Source organism: Hyaena hyaena, unplaced genomic scaffold (assembly GCF_003009895.1).
Source record: "Hyaena hyaena isolate Hyena2069 unplaced genomic scaffold, ASM300989v1 scaffold_25, whole genome shotgun sequence".
NCBI lineage: Eukaryota > Metazoa > Chordata > Mammalia > Carnivora > Hyaenidae > Hyaena > Hyaena hyaena.
In genome coordinates this window covers 1246020-1270009 of record NW_024080657.1, presented here as the reverse complement: position 1 = coordinate 1270009, position 23990 = coordinate 1246020, and the positions used below count along the sequence as shown (strand labels likewise).

The following is a 23990-nucleotide window of genomic DNA, read 5'->3' as shown; positions in this document are numbered from 1 at the left end:
GCTTTTTCATTCTTCAGGTTACTGACTTAGGTTAGAATTTGTCCTATTTAATACCATTTAATGGAAATAGTGTATCTACACATGTTAAATATTTACCCTAAGGAGGTCTAAGGGCTGAATATGACTCTTGCACTTTTCTGAGCAGGGGGTGGAAGTAGAATTACTTTTCAATAACTCAAATCTAAGGCATAAAATGCACCTGTATGCTAATGGCATTTTTCTTTTTCTTCTTAACTAGCTTCCACTGCGATTCCAAAGGCTTGGGCACCTAGTGGCTCTGATGGCACTACTGTGTGGGGACCCAGTGAAAGAGGTAGCCGAGGAGGCTGCAGAGGGCACGCACTACCTGTTGCATATCACCCTGAGGCTGAAGTGTAAGCCAGTCCTGAAGGCAGCCAGCTATCCTTGTGCCCTCATTCCTCATATTCTAGAAAGACTTTTATGGTAGTTTTTAAAGAGAAAGGTACATAGTCCACAGGCAGAGATGAACCACCATTGACTTAGTAACCTGTATCAGAACACTGGATGACCCATTAGTGTCAGCCATCTGCATGGTCATGGAGTTGAAATAGTTAAACATGTAGCCCCAGAGACAAACTAGAATGATTAGTTTAGTCAGAAGTGGAAGTTCAGCCATCATTTGGGTCTTCATCATTATTTATTTATCCCATAAATGTTTTCTGATTGCTTACTTAGGATCTAACAGCAACCAGAACACAAGTGGTCCAATCCCTGTATAATACATTGTCAGGTAGGGGAATCAGACAATCAAAGACTCAACAAATAACTTTGTTATTATAAACAAAGATAACTGCTAAAGGGAAATTTGAGGGGCTATGAGGAAGAATCCCATTTAGTTGTGGGGTTCAGAAAAGGCCTCTCTGAAGATAACCTGAAAAATAAGAAACATTAGCCAGGTGAAGATGTAAGAAGAACATATTGGGCAGAGGGAACAACAGGTATGAACTTGAGGAGTTTGAAAAATAGAAAGAGGGTCGTTGCAGTTAAGAAATGAATCATTGACACCCCCCCTCTCCAGGTAGAAGAGACTTTAGAAGATATCTAGCCCAGTGCCCCCAGCATTTGAATCTCAATCTAATCTACCCCCACTAAGGAGTTACACTGCCTGGGCTTGCTTATCCCAAGGATAAGGAAACTGTGCTTCCCAAAACAGCAATCGCATTTCTGGGCAGCTCTGAGTATGAGGAATATCTACCAAGACATATAGCCCAAGAAAATACAACTGATTATTTATTCAACAAGTATTTATGAAGCCCTTACAATTCTAGGTGCTTTGGTGAACAAGACAAATAAACAAGAGTTTATTTTCCAGTTGGAGAGACTGTATCTTCAACCAAACACTCAAAGATTTCCTATAGATAAATGTCTAGCAGATATAAATCACAACGCAACATGAAAACAAGGCACGTGAGGGAGTACTGGTGACTCAATAATCAGCAAAACCAGACACAGAAAGATTTCTGAGATTGGAATTATCAGACATTGCAAAAGTGCAATTTTTTTATGGGGACCTAAGCTTCCTAAGGAGATCCCTCAAAAGTCCTCACCAATGGGGTAATGGTTTAGTATGTCTTGGTTATACTCCCAAATGGCTCAAAAGCTCTGTTCTCACAAAAAGCTCATTTCTTTTTCTTTTAGCCTTTTTAATATACTGTCTGACCACAGAGGGGAAACAAGTCAGTCTTCAGATAACACACACTCCCCCCAGGGACTTTTATCCACATGAAAAAGATAAGAAGAGTGAGATCTTTGGATTCATGTCAACCTGGGGAACAACCAGGCTTGCAAAATCAATAAGAAAGACAGAAGCCAGAAAAGATTAATATTTCATGTTTTCTTCTCAGATGTCACTCATGACAAGAAAAATCACCCGAGCTTGAGGAAAGCAATAAAAAAGTGTCGAGAACTCCTAGGACTCTACAATATTAAGCAGTTCTACCGTTGTCCCTTCAAAATTGCCCAGGTAATCAGAATGGCTGCAGATATAAAGACAGGTAACTGGACACGTGGGAGGAGGTGGGAAATAACCAGAAGTCTCTTACATTTTGTTGTGAGAATGTAAATTGGTAGATAATGCCACTTTGGGAAGAGTTCTAATTTCTTATAAAACTAAACATACAAGGGGCACCTGGGTGGCTCAGTGGGTTAAGTGTCCAACTCTTGATTTTGGCTCATGTCATGCTCTTGTGGCTCATAGGTTCAAGCCCCCCAAGGCATCGGGCTCTCTGTTGTCAGCACGGAGCCCACTTCACATCATCTTTCCCCTTCTCTTTCTTCCTCTCCCCCTCTCAAAAGTAAATAAATATTTAAAAAGACAACAAAAAAACTAAACATACAAGATTCCCCAGAGAATTTGCTTTCGAAACATTCCATAGCTTGGAAACCAGGTGCCATGGTTGTGATTCTTAAACACTTGGCCCTGTTAGTTTAATAGTTTAGGTCAACCTGTCAGTGGGGCCAGTATGGCTGTTTGGATATCTTACTCTGCACCCATTGATTGCTCTCCTAACCTTAGACAGCCTCTTGCAAATGTAAATTCTTGTCACAAGAAGGAGCTGCTGGAGGGTGTAGTTGACCCAGCAAGCTATACATTTTTAAATTAATATATGTATTCATCATTCAACAAATATAGGTACCAGGCACTATGTTAGCAGTTAAGGGAAAAAGGAAACCTACAGATTTACAGGTAGGGTCTAAGGTGTCAGGTAATTTAAATTCTCTGTGCATCCATTTCCTCATCTGTACATGGGATCTGTAAAAATGAGATTGTAAGAATTAAAGGAGATGTATGGAAAATGCCTTGCTTAGTGCCTGTCATATAGTAAATGCCTAGTAGATTATAATCATGTGAAGGGCTTTATACACCACCAAGTGCAATAAGAAGCAGAATGAAACATTCCTTTAATATATCGTCACCAGCCAAGGTATTTTAGCTATGTCTGGGACCCTGTGAGCTATATAGCATTAAGGCCTTTCTGAGGATCTTGGTAATAAATCCTCTTCCTAAAAATCAGATCTGTGAAAGACCACGCACAGACCATAGCAAGGGACCTTTGTGTTTGCTTCCAGTTTTTCACTTCTGTAAACAAGACTGAAATAAACAGCCTTGTCCATATTTGTATGCTTCTCTAATTAACTCAACAAAATTAACATAATATTTCTTCTTCAGGGTTCTTTCTATTGTACCAAGTATCTTGGACGTTCATTTTCCCTAAATCGTTTCAGGTCTTTGAAGTTTTTCTCAATTCAAATGAGCTCTGCCAGTTTGTAATGACTACACTGGATGGCCTGAAAACTCTGAAACATCCCTACACCCAAAACTCGGCGGGAGAATTGCTGATAACATTGGTGAAAAATGCAGAGTCTCGATTTGAGAAGGTAAAAAGCTCAGGGGCCATTTCCTGGGTTTCAAATACTGGCAAATGCCCTCCCCTTCTGCTGCCCCTATTCGATGGAGGGTAACTACTGAAGGGGCCCAGGGTCCACTGTTCAGTGGACTCCCATTCAATAAGCATGTAATAAAAACAGTCACTTGTATGTAACTAGGGATGTATAGTTTTAAAATCCAAGATGTGCTCCCTGTTTTCTAGAATAGCATAGTTTTGAGGGAAGATACCATTAGCACTTAGGAGAATGGTTAACTTCAACTTAGATCCTCATCCAGGTCTATTCAAGGTGTCAAATTTTATGTAGAATATCATGTCGTCTGCAAAAAGTGAAAGTTTGACTTCTTCTTTGCCAATTCTGATGCCTTTTATTTCCTTTTGTTGTCTGATTGCTGATGCTAGGACTTCCAGCACTATGTTAAACAACAGTGGTGAGAGTGGACATCAAGGTGTCAGATTTTAAAAAAGCAAGCCATAAGCAGTCCTCAGAGGAGGCCGACTTAGTAAGCTTAAAAGCAAGAGATTTCATTTCAATATATCTATAGTTGGTACATCAAGAAAGAACACATAATTATCATTTAGAAATGTCGGAGGACACACTGAAAGAGATAAAAGGAGTGAAATAGTAGTCCTGAAGAGCAGACCTGGGGACCAGGCAGGAGAGAGCCTTGAAATAGCGCTGGACTTTTTAAATTGTATACATGTTGCACTTTGATAAAAATAAAAGTTTGTTTTAAAACGGTGAAAACCCACTTTTAACCTATTAAAATAGCAAAGATGCAAAAAGAGCAACGTAGCAAGAACATGGTGAGATGGGCCCCTGCTTCAGTTGGATGCTTTCAGCTGTAAAAAAGACCAACTTTGAGTAGCTTGCACACAGTTGAAGTTTAAATGGTTCATCTGCTTATACAATAAGAAGTCTGGAAGTGAAGTATTTCCTAGAACTGGTTCAGCCAGTCGACAGTGTTATCAAGGAGCCAGGGGCTTTTCCATCTGCCACTTTGCCTGTTTACATAGTCATAAGGTGGTCACAGCAGTTTTAGACTTTATGTGCAGATAAGATTGTATCCAGCAAAGAAGAAAGATACTGCCTTCCTTTTGTCCCTTTAATCAGGAGGAAAGTGTTTCCCAAAAGCCTCCAGTAGATTTCTTCCCCCTGTTTCATTGGCCAGAATTGCATCATAGGCCAGCTTGAAAGTGGCTCTGGGAACTGGTGATAACAAGGCCATTTTATATCAAAGGACTGCCTTTCTGAGGAGCTGACATTTCCACAGAGACTTGAAGCCATGAGTCTATGGGTGGGCAGAGAAGGCCAAGCAGAAAAAGTGGACCAAAACCCAATGGCTCCTGTTTCCTTTACCTCAGTGTGGTAGACACCTCTGGGTGAAAGGCAAGTATAGACTCCCCTGGCATTCTCAGAGTCAGAGTAGAAAAAAATCCCAACTTCCTTGTAACACTTTTACTAGTTTGGTTTATTATAAAATCAATACATAGTCATTGAGGAGAAATTAGAAAAATACGTAAGCAAAAAATCAATATCCCATCATTCAAAGTCACATTGTTAATAGCTTTGTATGTAAGCTCTTCTAAATAATTTTATATACATATACATTCATAAAGATATATTTCAAGTAGTTTTTAAATACTAAACATTCTTGTCACCCCCAGGATCTTTCAGAAATAGCCACAATATCCTCAATAACCATCATTGTCCCATAGGATCAAGATCTTAGTAATTTCTTTTCCTTCTTCAGGTGCCAGAAATTATGGGAGTTATCTGTGCCCGGCTGTCCATAATCAGCCAGCCTAGAGTCCGCCAACAAATTATAAATACTGTGAGTTTGTTTATCTCCAGGCCCAAGTACACAGATATAGTGATCAACCACCTTCTGTGTCATCCAGTACCATATGACAGGTAACAGAACCTAGTACAGCTTCTAAATTAAATTGAAGTGTGTGACACAGCCCCCGGTATTGTGGAACATGGCTGCCCTCAAAAATCTAAAGATATTCTTATTGAAGAGATCAGATATAGACAGATAACCTGCAATATAAGTCAGGATACAACATATAAACATAAAGAAACAATCCAACAAATCTAGAATGAAGAACATTTTATAAGATAGTTGGACTGAACTCTGAAAAAGTTAATGTCACGAAAGAAAAATGTGCTAGGGTCACTGTGCTAGATAAAAAGGCACTAAAGAGACAAACCCAAATGTAATACATGAACTTGATTGGATCCTGGATGAAAACATAAGCTATAAAAGAAAACTTTGAGTACATTCAGCATAAATTCTGTAACAGATTACTGAATTAATATAATTTTTTTAGGTGTGAATTGGTAATATGGTTATACAGAAAAATGTTCTTATTCTTAGGAGATCAAAGCTGAAATTATTTAGGGGTGAATGTCATGATTATCTGTAATGCACTTGATAAAGATTTAGCCAAAACATATATACATAAAAAAGAAAATGTGAATATATCCATAAATAAGGATAAATCACATAGAGGAAAAAACAAGATGCTTTTTTAGTTGTGGCTTTCAGAGTTGGAGGCACCCTGCAAGTTCCAGGAGGTCCTTATGGGGAAGGTTATGAGAAGGTTCTAGGCCACCACTCCCTTTACCAGAGCAGCATCTTTTTTTTTTTTTTTTTTAATGTAAGCTCTATGCCCAGCGTGGGGCTTAAATTTACCACCCCAAGGTCAAGAGTTTCATGCTCTGCCAGCTGAGCCTGCCAGACAGCAAGAGCGGCATCTCTTTTTGTCTGCTTTATATATTGTGATTCTGGGTAATTATTGTATTTGAAGAAAAGATTTCTTAGTTTTAAACCATTCGAAAACCACTTTCAGTGAATGATTCCCACAATGTCTTGGGTCACTGCTGATGCTTTCTATAAGCTGAACTTAGACACTTCACCACTACATCAAATAAAGGAAGATGTTTACCCATCCAAAAAAAAAAAAAAAAAAAAAGAGTTCATACCTTTAAAAAAAATTCTTTTGTATATTTCTCTAATCCATTATTTTTAAATTTTTACTGCTTGCTTCAGCTTATCTACATTAGATTCTTCTTTTTTTTTTTTTTAATGTTTTATTCATATCTAGGAGAGAGAGATAGTGTGAGCAGGGGAGGGTCAGAGAGAGAGGGAGTCACAGACTCTGAAACAGGCTCCAGGCTCTGAGCTGTCACGACGCGGGGCTCGAACCCACGAACTGCGAGATCATGACCTAAGCGAAAGTCGGACGCTTAACTGACTAAGCCACCCAGGCGCCCCTACATTAGATTCTTCTATGAAACATATGATTTCATACAAAATATGAAATATACTTAATCATTTTAAGTGTAATTTTAGCATAATTTTATTGTTCTAGCTCTTGGAACAAGAGTTGGTTTTATTGGGGTTGTTGTTCTTAGGTGTCTGTGCAAAGCATCTACTGCATAGAAGGTGTCGTTGACCCTGTGGAAATAAGGGATAGGACATGAGCCCTGGAGCAGCACGCGCCTGATAGCAGACACAGACAAGTAACAGAGGACTCCAAAGCAAAATAAGAGTTCTGTGGAAGCTCCTGTAGGAGGTGACTTAATTAGAGGAAGGACTGGGGAGGGATTTTTACGAGAAGGGCTGCCACAAGCTGAGTGTTTAATGTAAATTAGCCAAGCAGAAGGTGGGACAGGGCAGTTGGAAAAGGCATTCTGGACAGGAGGAAAAGCAAAACTAAACACAAGGAAGGTATGAAATACCTTGATGAGGGGCACCTGGGTGGTTCAGTCGGTTAAGCGTCCGACTTCAGCTCAGGTCATGATCTCGAATTTTGTGAGTGGGAACCCCATGTCAGGCTGTGCTGGTGGTGCAGAGCCTACTTGGGATTCTCTCTCTCTCCCTCTCTCTCTCCCCTTTCCCTGCTTGCTTTCTTTGTCTCTCTCGAAATGAATAAATAAACTTAAAAATTAAAAAAAGAGAGAGACCTCTTCTGGGGGGTTCCTGGGGGGCTCACTCTTTTGAGCATCTGACTCTTGGTTTCAGCTCAGGTCATGATCTCACAGTTTGTGAATTCAAGCTCCAAGTTAGGTTCCGTGCTAATACCATGGAGCCTGCTTGTATTCTCCCCCCTCCCCCAAATAAATAAATAAATTTTTTAAAAAAGTCTGGGGGCACCTGGGTGGCTCAGTCAGTTAAGTATCTAACTCTTGGTTTTGGTTGAGGTCATGCTCTCACAGTTTGTGGGTTCAAGCCCCACACTGGGCTGTGTGCTGACAGTGCAGAGCCTGCTTGGGATTCTCTCCCTCTCTCTTTGTCCTTCCTGCACTCTCTCTCTCTCTTTCTCAAAATAAATAAATAAACTTAAAAAAAAAAGTCCAGTAATAAAATTTTTTAAATAAATAAATAAAAGAAGAGACCTCTTTTAAGGAGAACCAAAGCTTTATTTCTCAGCTTGGACTTGTCCAAAACTTGAGGACCATAGACTGGATTGAATACATATATCTTTGAATTCCTTCTGTGAGCCTGGCATTGTGCTAGACCCTGAGGGGTTCATAGAAGAAAAGCCAGACATAATCTGTGTCTTCAGAGGGAACAGATGGACAAACGTACAAAGAACAGAAAATAGTACATGTAAGGTCGAGGCAACCTCTATACAGAAGAAATGGTGAAAGTGTTATGAGAACTCTCACAAGAAACATGGTAAAGAAGCAGCAAAAACTTCCCGGAGGAGATGACACTGGAACTGGACCTGGAAGGCTTTTGTCAGGCAGGGAAGAGTTTGGGAAAGGGTCTTCCATTTTAAGAGCATGCAATAGGCAAAGCATCGAGTTGTCAAAGTTCATTGTTTGGTAAAGGTGAATGGTCTGATGTAGCTAGAGTGCAGATATGTGACAGGGATCTGAAAAGATCAATTAGGACCAGTTTGTCTTGAAGTCCATGCTGAGGCACGGGAATTTGAGATTATAAAACCTTGGGAGTTACTGTTCTGAAGTCAGTGAGAAGCCTTTGGATAGCCTGAAAAATTGAGCAGAGAAAAAAACCACTTACAGACTAGATTCCAGATTCTAGGAATGTCGTGGTCATGGTGGGCCTAGGCTAATTCTCCTGAACCTTCTTGTTCTTTGGGATTTCTAGGCATCTGGCTGAATTGTGGAGAACTCTGGATGTAGCACTGCCCAGCACCACCTGGATCCTATGGAGACTCCTGAGGAAGTTGCAGAAGTGCCATAATGCTCCCACCCACGAGAAGATGGCCTATATGGCTGTTGCTGTAAGCCACTGAGCCTTGCCCTTCCAACTTCAGCACAATACACTCCCCCTCTTGGGATGACTGGCCCAACACCCCATCTGGAGTGTCGCTTTTCATCCCTCTCAAAAGTTTGCTTCTGTCATCCATTTATAAATCTACAGTATCTCTACCAAGGGAATGGCATGGAGAGGGCTTGGGAGAATGAAGGAATCAATATGGTATAATGAAGTTTGGTTTAATCAGTATGGTTAAATGTTCCCTTATCCTTTTCACTGTCGCCTAGCTGATAGTTAAAAAAGGAGCATTATTTTAATTACAATCTTGTTATTGGTAAGAGTAAAGTAGCCATTTATATTTTGTGACTTGTCTACTCATGTTCTACATACCAGTGCTTCTCAGATTTAATATGCACACCAACTGGGGCGTCTGGGTGGCTCAGTTGGTTAAGCATCTGACTTTGGCCTAGGTCACCAGTCCCAAGTTTGAGCCTCACATTGGGCTCTGTGCTGATAGCTCAGGGCCTGGAGCCTGTTTCAGATCTTGTATCTCCCTCTCTCTCTGCCCCTTCCCCATTCGCACTCTGTCTCGCTCTCAAAAATCAATATTAAAAAAATTTTTTTAATAAAAATAAAAACATGCACACAAACCACAGTCAGCTAGGGATCCTACTGAAATGTAGGTTCTGATACAGCAGGTCTGGGGGTGGGGCTTGAGCTTCTCCCGCTCTAGCCGGGTCCCAAGTGATGCCAGTGCTGCTGGTGTGTGGCCCACACTTTGAGTAGCAAGCCTTTACCTTTTTTTTCTTATTGATACATAAAAGGACTTTATATATTAAAAATATCACATCAGTGCAAATTACTTCTCTGGGTTATTCGTAGTCTGACTTTGTTTACTACAAATTTTTCCATGGCTTTATATTTGTATGTGGTCAAATATGTTAATAGTTTCCTTGATGGTTCTGCATTTTAGACTCCCCTCACTCCTTGGTAACTTTTAGTAACTATTTTACTCCTCTTTCTCTTCCCCCTCACTTTCATGTCCCTGCACTGTTTACCACTACTGTTCTGCCTATGGGAGAGTAGAGCCAGAAAGCATGTTCTGGCACAAGCACACGTAAAGCAGGTAAGGGATAGTGCTAACAGGTGTTCAGCTCTCTGGTGTGTCTTTTCTGCCACAGGCGACAGATGCCCTTTATGAGGTGTTTGTGGGAAACAGGCTCCGAGCAGCTACATTCCGACTCTTCCCTCAGCTCCTCATGACCCTGCTCATCCAGATACACCACAGCATCGGCCTCACCATGTCTGATGTCGCCATCCCAAGTGGTCTATACACAGAACAGGAGATGTCTTCAGAGGTCACCCCTTTGTGGTACTGCCTTTTGTGATTTCATTGACCTCAATTAGTACTAATTAACTCTGGGCACTGTGGTAGACACAAGGATAGGCAAGATGTGGTCCCAATCGCAGGAGAGTTTATAGTCCACTGTCATGAGACATCAAGATGAAGTGCCCAGGACTCATTCTGGGCTCTCACTGGCTGGTTGTCTGGTTAGATTGGTGCCCAGGTAAACTCAATATGAATTTATTAGTGTCACTGTGGCCCCTGACTTTCTTTCAGAGGAAGTGCTGTAATGTGGATTATATAAGAACACCTGACTCAAAGTCAGGAGCACTGAGTTCCAATTCTCATTCTCATTCATTTAATTAGCTATGTACCCTGGGCAAATCTTTCTGTTATTCCGTGCCTTGGTTTCCCTATCTGTAAATTAGGTCAGGCTCAGTACTCTCCAAAAACCCTCTAGTTTTAGGATTCTCTGGTGTTGTGTCCAGTATAGGAGTTCAGTAAGTAGTAAGGGTAGTTTATTTTTTAAAGTAATCTCTCCACCCAACACAAGGTTCAAACTCACAACCTGGAGATCAAGAGTTGCATGCTGTATTGATGGAGCCAGCTAGGCACTCCAGTAGTGGGGGTAGTTTAAAAAGCAGTGTGGGTAAGGGCATAGGGGTGGCTCAGTTGGTTGAGCATCCAACTCTTAATTTCACCTCAGGTCATGATCCCAGGGTCATGGGATTGAGCCTCTGTGTTGGGCTCCATGCTGAGTGTGGAGCCTGCTTGGGATTCTCTCTCTCCCTCTGCCCTTCTCTTCCACCTGCACACCCTCTCTCTCTCCCAAAAAATAAAAAATAAAAATAAAAAGCAGTATGGGTTAATTTTATGGAGGGGGTGTAAATTATATTTAAATAAAGCTTTTATTTTTTTTAAGTTTATTTGTTTTTGAGAGAGAGCTAGTGGGGGAGAATCAGAGAGAGGGAGGAGGGAGGGAGAGAGAGAGAGAGAGAGAGAGAGAATCTCAAGCAGGTTCTGCACTGTCAGTGTAGAGCCCAACGTGCAGCTCAAACCCATGAACCACAAGATCATGACCTGAGCTGAAACCAAGAGTCAGACACTTAACTGAATGAGCCCCCCAAACACCCCTAAATAAAGCTTTGAAAAAAACCAGTGGGTATGGGTTTAGCATCCCATATCATTTATTTTATCATAGATTTCTTTTCAAACTCCCAGGTGTACAAAATTTAGTTAGATTTCTTTATGCTAAAATTTTGTGTGAAGGCCTTTTCAAGTTATTAGAGCATAAAGAGTCTTTGGGAAAATCTGGAAAGAAGAGAATTGCTGTCCAGCAGCTATCAGTGCCTGGCCCTCCCCAGGGAGAGCATGTGCCGAGAGGTTGGAGGACCTGTTCTATTCACTTGCCCTGGTTTTGTTTGATTTAGCTTCGCCATACAGGCTACAAAGACTCTCCTCCTGAGAACAATGTGCCTGCAGGAGTTCGACATCATGGAAAAGCATAAAGGATGGGCCCTCTTGGAGGGAAAAGATGGCCATCTTCAGGGAGTATCTCTCCTTGCCAAGTAAGACTTCCTTGCCATGTACACCTGCTCTAAATCAGCACTGCCTTAGGTACTTTCCTCCCTTCTGGTTAAAACAGCAACCAAAGCTGGGTAACATCACAGGGTAGGGAAACACCAATTACGCCAGGCACATATTTTAGAGCTCCTGACAGTGCCATACCCTCCTGTGCACCTGAAGCTGGGCCAAATTCTCAGAGGGCCCTAGCCCTGGGAATAATGCAGTCTGGGTAGGAGCATTTCTTTTCCCTTTTTGCTTTCTTTCTTTTTTTATTTTTTATTTTATTTTTGAGCAATCTCTATACCCTCCATGGAGCTCAAACTTAAAACCCCAAGATTAAGAGTCACACGTTCCACTGACTGAACCAGCAGGCACCCCAAGGATAGGAGCATTTCTAAGGGGTGTCCTGTTGGGTGTTATGTTTTGCAGTGCATTGCTGGAAAGAAATCACCTCCTTGCAAATAAGATCATGTACTTGTTGGTCCCTCTTCTTAACCGAGGGAATGATAAACATAAACTCACATCTGCAGGATTTTTCGTGGAGGTAAGATTCATTAGAAGCTGAATGCAGGAAGCCTGTAAAGCAGCACTACCTGCCTTCCTGGGCCCCAACCAACTTCAGGGCAGGCTGGGGTCCATTTCAGACATGGGATAGAAATAGTTTTGGGTTCAAGGTCACTGAAATTCTTCTTGCCTCATGTACCTACAGTGTAAGCATCACCCTGTTAACATAGTAGAGGTTTCAAAGGAAAATACATACTTTGGAGTTGGTGGGAAGGTGGTTCCCCTCCTGAAAAGGGGCTTAAAGGTGACTACTACAGGGGCGCCTGGGTGGCTCCGTCAGTTGAGCGTCCAACTTTGGTTCAGGTCATGATCTCACGGTTCGTGGGTTCGAGCCCTGCGGCGGGCTCTGTGCTGACAGCTCAGAGCTCGGAGCCTGGAGCCTGCGTTGGATTCTGTGTCTCCCTCTCTCTCTGCCCCTCCTCTGCTCACGCTGTCTCTCTTTCTCTCTCTCAAAAATAAATAAACCTTAAAAAAATTTTTTTTAAAAAGGTAAATTCTTTGGCTTATTTCTGGGTTCTTTCAGCTTCTCCAGAGTCCCATGGCTAGGAGACTACCCAGCATATACTCTATTGTCCGCCTGCAAGACTGGCTACATCATGGAAATCGTGTCTTCAAAACCCTTGCCCTAAAGGGACTGCACTATCTTACCAGACACCAGGAGATGGTAGGAGGGGCCCTGAGACCACTGACTCTTAAGTCACAAATCAAACATACCCTAGAAAGACACCCAAGAAACTGGTAACAGCTGAGAGGGAAATTGGGTAGCCTGGGAATATGATCGAGTGGGAACGCATCCCATAAATTTTATGCCTAGGAAATATGTAAGTACTGACTATAAAGTATTTCATGAAGTTATAAGGAATAAATAAAAAGTCCAAGACACACATATTCATAACATTTAAAACCTACAATTTGTGTAAGAAGGTACCCTCACTGTCATCACAGCCTGGGTGACATTCAGGTGTCCTTTTATGTCTCGTACCATGTTGTCCTAAGGAATAAATTGGATAGGCCATAGTATCCGCTCCCAAGATGTGTATCATCTAAACAAAGATCACTGACATTCATGTTGGAAGAGAGCTCATTTTCTGCAGGCCTAGCTAGAAACTAGGCCTGGGTCAGAAAGGAAAATGAATTCCTGGGCCTTCAGCTTTATCATTTGAGTTCCATTTTTAAAAATATTTAAATATGTATATATATATCTGTTGTATGTATATACATATATGTATGTATATATATAAATATGTATATATAACATGTTGGCATGTTAATTGTGGTTGTTTGGATACATGAATATATGTTGCCTTATTCTATTTACTTTTTACATGTATGTCTTAAACTTTGAAACTCTGAGATTGATTCCTTTTAGGAGCTTCAGAAGAGCAGAATCCCTATTCAGAATGGGAAGGGCCCTTAAGGGTCCTCAGTCAATTTCTCCTTGAATTCCTGCAAGGAATCTTTCTGCCTCCAGATACATTCCATGTTGGAAAACCCACTATGACCTGGGCTAGCCATTCTTCTTTCTCTCACTGTAAGCAATTCCTTACATTAATCCTAAGTCTCTGTTATTGGACCACCCACCTCCTAGTCCCACTTCTTCCCTATGAGGCAACTTACAACAGCTCTGCTCTGTTCCATATCAGCCCCGCCAGTACTGAGAGGGCAATCATGCCCTCTTTACTTCTCTATTCTTAACTAGCCAGCCCAACCAAAAATGCATCAAGCACCAGGTACTGAGTTAAGTTGGGGAGCCCTACTGTGGTACCAGATGAAGTGCCTTCAGGAGAGGTGATGGTGCACTCCCTTTGGGCACACAGAGGGAAAGCATCAAGAGCCTGTTGCCGCACATCTTAGACCTCTTATGTGAAACCGACGAGAAGATTGTTTTGTTGGCCATCCAGATACTCCTGCAGTTCGTCGGGACAATGGATGTCACTACCCTGACTGCCATGATGAAGACTCTGTTCTCCCTATTTGGTGATGTAAGACAGTGAGAGAGGAGAGACTTTCCTAGGGGAGGGTAATTGGCATAACAGCAAATAGAAATTGGGATAGTAATGAATGCACTCTATTGTATATAGTACTTCTTATGTTCAGAGCACTTTCAAATCTCCTCTCTTAAGATCCTTCCAGGTAACCTGTTATATTAGAAGGACTGGTGTTACTGTTTTTCAGATTAAACAAACAAACAAACAAACAGAGGTGTAGAGACTTGCCAGGGTACTACCCTGACCATGGGGTAGGAAAGGAGTTTGTATAAGAAAAGATGTCTTTCAGGGAACAATCAGGACTGGGTCAAGGTGATGGACTATGTCCCCATCATATGTCCCCATCCCAAATCCCAAAAGATTTTTCAAAAAAGAAATACATGGAGGACAATGAACCATGTCCTTGGAAGAGTCAAATATGCCAAGGTTGGGATTCTGAATTTCAGCAAAACAGCCTGAGTGAGTACTTAGTACTAGTATCAGGCACAAGCTGTGCTGACTACATGTCTCATATGGGAGGGAGAGAACAACCAGTAGTGCAAAGCAGCAGGTCTCACTAACTTTACATGTATTTGGCTTCTTGCCCTCAGCTACCTACATCTAAATAGCCTCGTGTTAGGACTGGGTTTTCAGCTGACCTAGCCCTTGCAAGTTAAGCATGAACACTTTCAATGAGTTACTTCCCTTTGGATACTTTATAGGTGAGACCCGATGTTCATCGTTTCTCCATGACCCTCTTTGGAGCCTCCATAAAGTCTGTGAAATACACAGATAAGAAGGGTATAGAGAATCAAGTCCTGGACAGCTTGGTCCCACTACTTCTGTATTCTCAAGATGAAAATGATGCAGTAGCTGAGGTAACACCTCTGTCAAACTTCTTTCAGCCCTGAATAACTTCCAATCCAGAGCCAAATGTGCAAATTAAGCTCTCATAGTTTTGAGGGCAGGGACCTTGCAATACTATCTTTATTCACCGTTTCCTCTAGCACAAGCTACCTTCCAATTATTTTGCCTAAGTGAATTATGTGAAAAATTGTACTCCTTATTTCTGTATAGGAAATTGTGGCCCTTTGTGGGTAAGAACAATAAATATGTTATGCCTTGTTGTAACCCCACCCCAATATTTAGCCTAGCACAGAGGCCTAAATACAGTGCTCAATTCAGCAAACTTTTTGTTGGTGACAATAACAATATTCCCTTACTTTTCTTCTTTTATTTAAGAACTGCCTCGCAGCCTATAGACAAATAGACTTGTGTTCAGGCTAAGTCAGAAATAGTAGCTTCTCTGACAATGTAAAGACGGCTCTGCATCTCCTTAATCTTCCAGAAGTTTCGGTCATAGAGTTGTGGGTGGGATGTCATCATCTTTAATATTTTCCCATACCTCAGGAGCCTATCCATCCCAAGATGCTAACTATGACCACCAGTTACAGCAAACCAGAGAGGTGCACAAGGATTCTAGAAAAATGCTGAACTTTCCCTTACTTATGCTCCCCATTACAGAAATGAAAGCGGAATCAGAAACATGATTTAAGATTATAGGGAGCTCTGGGATCTTGACATGGGGGAAGTGTTATGGCCTTGTAAACAGAAATATGAAATATTTCAGACCCCAATAAAGTGTGGAGTAGAGCTTCCCAACCAAGTGATGGACAAGTGTGTCCTGTAGGGGTCACAGATATGTGGATGCCCTGATACCCATCCCACCCCACCCCCACCTGTCAGCCCGGGGCAACCAGGCAAGGCATAGAGCAGCTGAGGCTCTGGGCTTATTTTCTTTCAAACCTCAAACGATCCCTAGCCCTGCCTTCAAGGCTAGAGAGGTGGAATCTAACATTAAACAGGTTAGGAATTACTAACACAGAGAACATAATAAACACCCATATATGTACAATCCACTGTAAGAAATAAACCCCACACCTATCCCCAAATGAATATCCTCAAGAACTATCATCCTGAATTGTATTGTTATCAACTTCTATGGCAATATGTTTTCATGTTTTAAAACTTTATATGTAGAAAAAAAACTTGGTATGTTGTATCGTTTATAAATCTCTCAGCAACATGCTCTTTTTTTGCTTACTTAGCATTATAAGACTTGCCTGCATGTGGTGCTCCAGCTCATTTATTCTCACTGCTATACAGAATCCCATCTTGAGGATACCCTCACACTCCTCCTGGACTCCTATCCTCGGACACTTACATTGCCTCCAGTTTTTCATTACTACAATGCTGCAATGAGCATTCTTTTACATATTTCTTTTTGGTTTTTTTTGTTTTTTTTTTAAACAATTTTTTAAACGTTTATTTATTTTTGAGAGAGAGAGAGAAATAGAGTGTGACCAGGGGAGGGGCAGAGAGAGGGGACACACAGAATCCAAAGCAGGCTCCAGGCTCTGAGCTGTCAGCACAGAGCCAACACAGAGCTCGAACCCACAAACCATGAGATCATGACCTGAGCCCAAGTCGGACACCTAACTGACCGAGCCACCCAGGCGACCCTCTTTTACGTATTACTTAGCGTACCTTTATGAGAGTTTCTCAAGGACATAAACTCAGAAGTAGAATATCTGGATATCTTTAACTTTACTAGATATTTACAAATAAACAGAGTAGCTGAAATAACTTGTATTCCCATCAGTTCCCAAAAGAATCTTAATGGCGCAAATCTAGTGGAGGGGGACAAAATAGTTGCTTGGATACTCATGCGAGGTGGTATGTGGTTCACGGGAAGCATTCTGAGAGCAGTGAAGAGAGGAGAAGCCCACTTGCTAAATTCTGCTCAAGCATCTGGATCAGCAAGGGATCAGTGCCCTCCAGAATTCTTTGCAAGCCACAGATTCCACAAGGTGTGGGAGAAGAGGAGCTATGCTCCCCTGTATAAAGTGACAGGAGAATGTCATAGGAGCAGCACATGGGTGGAGGAGCCCTCGTCTAGAGCATGGGAGAGTGGGAACTCCTGCCCAAATCCCTGCTCTGGGCATTACACCTGACAGCTCTCACTGTGCCCTAGACCAGCGACTTCTCCATCTTCCCCACAACTCTGCAGGCTTTATGGGTCCCCTATAGGGATTGATAGGGAAATTGAAGGAGGGCAGGACTCTGGTTCCTTTCCATCCCTGCCCTTACTTTAGCCAGGATAATGCTGAGTTTATCAGCTTTTCATATTGGACTTCAGTATCAGTTTTATTTGAAGAAAAGTTAGGTCAGCTAAAAAAGGAAATATTTGAAAATGCTGATCTCGGGGCGCCTGAGTGGCTCAGTCGGTTAAGCGTCCGACTTCGGCTCAGGTCATGATCTCACGGTTTGTGGGTTCGGGCCCCACGTCAGGCTCTGTGCTGACAGCTAGCTCAGAGCCTGTTTTGGATTCTGTGTCTCCCTCTCTCTCTGACCCTCCCCTTCTCATGCTGTCTCTCTCTCAGAAATAAATAAAACATTTAAAAAAAGAAAAAGAAAATGCTGATCTCTGATAAACCTTTTCACAGGAAGGCAGGCAAGTCCTTACTATATGTGCCCAGTTCCTGAAGTGGAAGCTGCCCCAAGAAGTGTACTGCAAAGATCCCTGGTACTTGAGGTGTAGCCAAGTTGGAAAAGTCTGCAAGTTCTTTGTATGTAAGCAATACTGGCTTTGTTGACTCTTTCATATGCTAGCATACTTATTTTTTCTGATGTAGTTTTTAATGGAGGAACACGACATAAAGGAAATAGTTTCCATCTCTGTTCATATCAGCAGCTGTTATCCATGAACTGTCTTGCTTTGGGAACCTATTTTTCTACAGTTTCCTCCCAACTGAGTCACAGATGCACTTTCTATTACTACCCTTCCTCATCAAAAAGACTCTCTTTTGAATTCTTGGGAGCCACATTAGCCTGGGTCGGAGGCTTACATGGGGTAGGGCTGATAGTATGTACTCAAAAACATGTTTGTGGAATGAGTTGAAATAGAGTTACGTATTGCCTTTACAATGATCTCTAATCCTTTCCTTGGATATAGTGGATTATCTTACCCTGCATTAGAACATATTTAGGGAGTCCCAGGTAAGGGTTGCCATGCTATCATGGGCCATGCAGCATGCTTGGCAGCATGCCACTGGCTTTGCTAGGACCCAGATGGCATCAAGATGGCTTGACTAAGGCTACTGGAGCCAATCTCAAGGGCAGGCTTGAGCCAGGGCAGTTTCAGGGAGCCTATCCATGGTTTTCCAGACATTTGATGCTAGAATTGCTGGGATCCTACTATGAAGACCCTAGGACTGACTATTCCCAGGGATCTTCCATTTGTGTAACCTGTTTAGGACCCAGTGTGGGATCCTCTGATCAGAGTTACAGGACTTGGAAGCCTCACAGTGTCAGGCTTTCCACTGGGGATTATCTCTTTGACCTCTGGGTGAACTTACATCTGAGGCACTGATAACAGTATTTACAGCAGAAATTCAGACTATAGATTATCCATGTAACATCATAAGATCTATAAGAATAGATTCTGATTGCCCTCCTCCTATCCTGAGCTGCGTATCTCTGTAGGAGAACCACTGAGAGACACATTTATTCACCCAGTAAGCACAACACATCCAATGACCAACAGGCCACGGGGAATCCAGAAAGATGCCAAGGATACAAACTTCCCAAAGGGAGCTTGCTAGCTAGTAAGGGGGATAAAATCTCTGTGGAAAGTTAAATAGAAACTCAAGGTGGAAAATGCTATGTGCCAAGCAAGGAGTTCCTGCAAAAATGCTCAGGGCAGGGTGAGGTCAGGAAGGCAAGGGAGATGGGGGAAGAGCTGATAGGGAGGCAGAGCTCAAGGCAGAGAAGACTTAGATATGGAGGCAGAGATGGACTTAGAGGCATCACAGGCACAGTAGGTGGTGGCATGAGTGGCTGGGAGCAAGGTGTATTCAGAGGATTTAACTTTGCCTAAGGGCTTGTTACTGTGGCGTAATATTCAGTAAGTAACCACAGTTATTATTTCAAGCACTATGTTATATGTGTCCAATATCTGACATAGCCCCTGACTCTGGAAACTACAGTGAGGCTGACAAAAACAGTCATGTGCTTCACTCCTTTCTACTCTTACTTCTTTCCCCACTTAGGGAGAAAAATGCAAGGGGAAAGTTAACCTCCTAGCCCAAACATTGACATTCTCCAAGAATGAAAAGCTTCCTATCAGAAGAGCAGCAGTCTTATTTGTAGGTATAAAAAATCTTTTCACTTCTACAGTCACGTTACCCTATATTCTCCCAAACTGTGTTTTTGAGTAGCCTCATTCTTTATGAACATGACTTTCAAAATACTTTTTTTGGAGAAAGGGGCAATTGTCTCTGGGTAACTTTCAGGCACTTGGAAGTCAAGGTTTTAAAATCTAATCATCAGAAGGCCAGTTTTGCCAACTGCTTAGAGCCAGAGCCAGACCACAGACTCACTGACTTTATCCTATATTTTAGGGCTCTTATTGCAGTATGTGGATCACAGTGAGCTCAGGATGAAGGGCACTCACTGGATAGAAAAAGGTGAGTGAGAACACACTAGGGTTTGGTTTGGGGCACCTCACATTTTGAAAGAGATCTGAGGCAGTGACAGTGGGCAAACTCTCTGACAGAGTTTAGACCCTGGGAACCAGAGAGCCTGACTTTTGCAGTAATAAAGCCCATTGGTGACTTCAAGTGAATGATGGTCTCATCCCAGTCCAACTCCCTGATTAGGAAAGGGTATGACCCTACTTGTCTGGAAGCCAGCTTTGATGAGTGTCTCAGGAACGATTCCTAAATTTTTTCTTTCTTTTTTTTTTTTTTTTCATTAAATAAGACATCACCTAGAAATACTGTCTTAGTAAATTATGATGATACCTCACAAGCACCACAGTAATGGCTGTAGTACTACTTTCTATAAGCAGTTGTCCTGTCAGATGGTAAGATTTGGTAATAAAGATGTTTTATAATAAGGCAGCCATAATGCAAATGGCTTTCTGAATTGTCAGTGAGTGGAAATATTCTGTAACTGTACAGCTTGGAGGATTTAGCACTCAAAGAATTGTTTATTCCCACTTAAGAAGTAGTCCTCTAGTTAGAAATGCCATGAAATGCTAAGCCCCACACCCAGAAGTATGTACTATGAGAACCAAATTAAAACTCTGGGGGCACCTGGCTGGCTAAGTTGGTAGAACACAAGACTCTTGATCTTAGGGTTGTGAGTTCGAGCCCCATGTCAGGTGTAGAAATGAATTAAAAATAAAATCTTTAAAAACACAGATAAATAAAATAAAATCCTGAATGATTCACTGCTTTTAAAATAAGAATATACAACTGGTAAAAGAGCGAGAAGCTGGACCTTATTTAAGAAAGATTACAAAAAGGGCACACGGCTCAGTCAGTAGAGTGAGCAACTCTTGATCTTAGGGTTGTAATTTCAAGCCCCATGTTGGGTGTAGAGATTACTTAAAAATAAAATCTTAAAAAAATTATGAGAGGGGCCCCTGGCTGGCTCAGTTAGTAGAGCATGCAACTCTTAGTCTCAGGGTTATGAGTCTGAGCCCCACATTGGGGGTAGAGTTCATTGAAAAGTAATTAACTAATTAAATTTTTTTAAAAAGATGATTGCTCATTTCAGCAGCACATATGCTAAAAAAAAAGATGAATTGTATAAAAAATTTTGAGAAATGTTAACCAGATTTGTTGTAGTGGTCATTTTACAATGTATATAAATATCAAATCATATGTTGTACACCTGAAACCAATATAAAATGTATGTCAATTATACCTCAGCAATAACCAAAAAAGCAAAAAATTTAAAAAATGGAAGATCATGCCACTTTTATAAGTTCTTCTATCTTCTCACAGCTATCAGAAGCAAAAGAAAAAAAACCCACAAAAAAGATAGGAAAAGTCAAATAGATTCTTTTATTCTATGAGGTAGGCCTGGGCATGGTTGATTCTGTTTAATTAAAAGGAAATTATTTTCTAATATAAACAGTGGGGAGCAAAAGTTCCTTTTCCATTCTAAAGTCATTTATGTATGGGATCTATCTATGAACCATATGAAATTGCCAATCTGTAGGGCAAAATCAAGTCGAATAACATTCCCATGTGGTTCAATCTATGGGAATAATCCCATCTTCTTCCTTCCCTAACAGTGCCTCAACTGTCGTAGAATAGGGTGTTCTAGAACTCTTTTCTGAACAAATTTATGTCATTTTCTGAAGGTAACTTTTAAGCTAAAGTTAAACAAAAATAACAAAGTTTTAAAGTGAATTTAAACTGACTTCATGACAAAATTATGTTTCCATTCCTTGAAATTCCAGAATTGATATCTGCTCCTTCATGTATTCTGTGAAACAGGTAGATCTTAATGCAAGAACTGAAAAAAACTAAATACAGTGAAGTATTTCCTTTTGGAAATAAACATGAATTTAAAGACTAAAATGCTACTTAAGAAATATAAAGCTTCAAACTATGAAGAGGTCCTGAGCATTTTTGAGACCTCAGAGAACTGGAAATTAAAAAGAGAGCTTTACCTAGGGGGCCTGGCTGTCTCTATCGGAAGAGCATGCAATTCCTCATCTCAGGGTTGTGAGTTTGAGCCCCAGGTTGGGTGCAGAGATTACTTAAATAAGTAAAAGTTAAAAAGAGAAAGCCTTATCTAACTAAGTATGATATCAAAGACAGATCCATAAAGTAAAAGAATGATTGATGTATCTATATAAAAAATTTATTTTTTTAATATTTATTTTGAGAGAGAGAGAGAGAGAGGGAGAGAAAGAATCCCAAGCAGGTTCTGTGCTGTCTGCACAGAGCCCAATGGGGCTCTATCCCACAAACCATGAGATCATGATCTGATCATGAGCTGAAATCAAGAGTTGGATGCTTAACTGACTGAGCCACTCAGATTTCCCTCTACATAAAAGTTTTAAAAATCAACTTTGATGAAAGAAAGAAAGAAAGAAAGAAAGAAAGAAAGAAAGAGAAGAAAGAGAAGAAAGAAAGAGAAGAAAGAAAGAGAAGAAAGAAAGAAAGAAAGAAAGAAGGAAGGAAGGAAGGAAGGAAGGAAGGAAGGAAGGAAGGAAGGAAGGAAGAAAGAAAGAAAGAAAGAAAGAAAGAAAGAAAGAAAGAAAGAAAGAAAGAAAAGAAAGAAAGAGGGGTGACTGGGTGGCTCAGTTGGTTAAGCGTCCGACTTCGGCTCAGGTCATGATCTCACCGCTTGTGGGTTCAAGCCCCACATCAGGCTCTGTGCTGACTGACAGCTCAGAGCCTGGAGCCTGTTTCAGATTCTGTATCTCCCTCTTTCTCTGACCCTCCCCTGCTCATGCTGTCTCTCTCTCTCTCTCTCAGAAATAAATAAAAAACATTTTTAAAAAATTAAAAAAAGAAAGAAACAGAGCTAAAAACTAAAGAATAATTTGGGAAATATATTTGTATTATGATAATGAGTTAATATCCTTAAATCAGTATATCTCTCTGTCTTTTTAAGGTTATTTTTTAATTTAATTTTATTTTTTTAGTAATCTCTATACTGAGCATGGGGCTTGAACCCACAACCTCAAGATCAGGAGTTGCCTGTTCCACCAACTGAGCCAGGCAGGCACCTCAACAAATCAATACATCTCAAAAGACAAGTGGCAAACAATTATGAATAAGCAGTCCATAAAGGATGAATGGCCAATAAATACATGAAAAATATTCATTATTCTGAGGAATCAAAAGTTTGAAAACAGAACAATGATGAAATGCCAGTATGACTTTTTTCTGTCAAAATGGCAACGGTTACTAATTAATAGTCACCATTGAAGTGTGAAGGGAAAACTGATTATTATCATACACTGTGCTGATATGAGCACAGATACACCTTTTTTATAGGGAAGTTTGGCCATTTGTATCAAACCTTTTAAATGAATATATACTTTGACTTACCAATCTCACTTTTAGGAATTTAACCTATGAAAATCAGAGGGGTGCCTGGGTGGTGCAGTTGGCTGAATGTTCAACTCTTAATTTCAGCTCAGATCATGATCGCAGAATGTGGGATTGAGTCCCACATCCAGCTCCATGCTCCATGCTGAGTGTGGAGCCTGTTAGATTCTCTCTCTCTAAAAAAAAAAAAAAAAAAAAAAGCAGCAGAGGGGCATCTGTGTGGCTCAATCAGTTGAGCATCTTACTCTTGGTTTTTAGCTCAGGTTGTAATCCAGGGCCGTGGATTTCAGACCCACATCAGGCACCACACTGAGCATGGAGCCTGTCTCCCTCTCTTTCTGTCTCCCTCTGCCCCTGTTACCCACTCGCACTTGGTCTCTTTCTTCTCTAAAAATAAAAATATTTAAAAAATAAATAAATAAAATAGCAAACATGAAAAACATCCAAGGTTAGAAATACTAAGAGGGGGAGAGAGGAAAGTAGGTGATAGGCATTGAGGAAGGCACTTGTTGGGATGAGCACTGGGTGTTGTGTGGAAACCAATTCGACAATAAATTATATTAAAAAAAAGAAATACTAAGAAATTGTTTTCATAAAGTATAGCATATCCATATTATATAATCATATGAAGCCATGAAAAAAAATTAAAAAAAATTTTTTTTTTATTAAGTAATCTCCATGCCCAACATGGGGGCTCGAACTCATGACCCCAAGATGAAGATTCACATCCTCTACTGTCTGAGCTAGCCAGGCACCCCAAAGCCATGAAAATATTATAGAAAAAAAGTTTAATGACTTTGATAAGTGAAGATACAATATTAAATAAAACAAGCAATTATTAGATAATCTGCATGACCTGGTTTCATGTTAACAAAAAAACACAAGTGTGTAACTGAATAGAAAAAAACAGAAATATAACTGTTCCTCTGGTGGTAGAATTATGGATTACTGATTTTCTTCCAGTGCTTACATGTATTATCTAAATT

The 23990-nt window shown here is 40.9% G+C and overlaps 1 protein-coding gene across 1 annotated transcript in view; it reads left to right on the top strand.

Moving 5' to 3' along the window:
• MROH8 (maestro heat like repeat family member 8) overlaps positions 1-23990 on the top strand; it is a 59292-nt gene that overhangs the window by 32302 nt on the left and 3000 nt on the right. The window contains exons 9-22 of the mRNA XM_039227112.1: positions 239-374; positions 1866-1984; positions 3247-3399; positions 5162-5322; positions 8531-8666; positions 9823-10013; positions 11417-11554; positions 11982-12096; positions 12640-12780; positions 13934-14098; positions 14806-14961; positions 17590-17712; positions 19195-19294; positions 19546-19611. Of these exons, the coding sequence (XP_039083043.1) occupies positions 239-374; positions 1866-1984; positions 3247-3399; positions 5162-5322; positions 8531-8666; positions 9823-10013; positions 11417-11554; positions 11982-12096; positions 12640-12780; positions 13934-14098; positions 14806-14961; positions 17590-17712; positions 19195-19294; positions 19546-19611 (1900 nt within the window). The remainder of the gene's footprint in view (positions 1-238; positions 375-1865; positions 1985-3246; positions 3400-5161; positions 5323-8530; positions 8667-9822; positions 10014-11416; positions 11555-11981; positions 12097-12639; positions 12781-13933; positions 14099-14805; positions 14962-17589; positions 17713-19194; positions 19295-19545; positions 19612-23990) is intronic.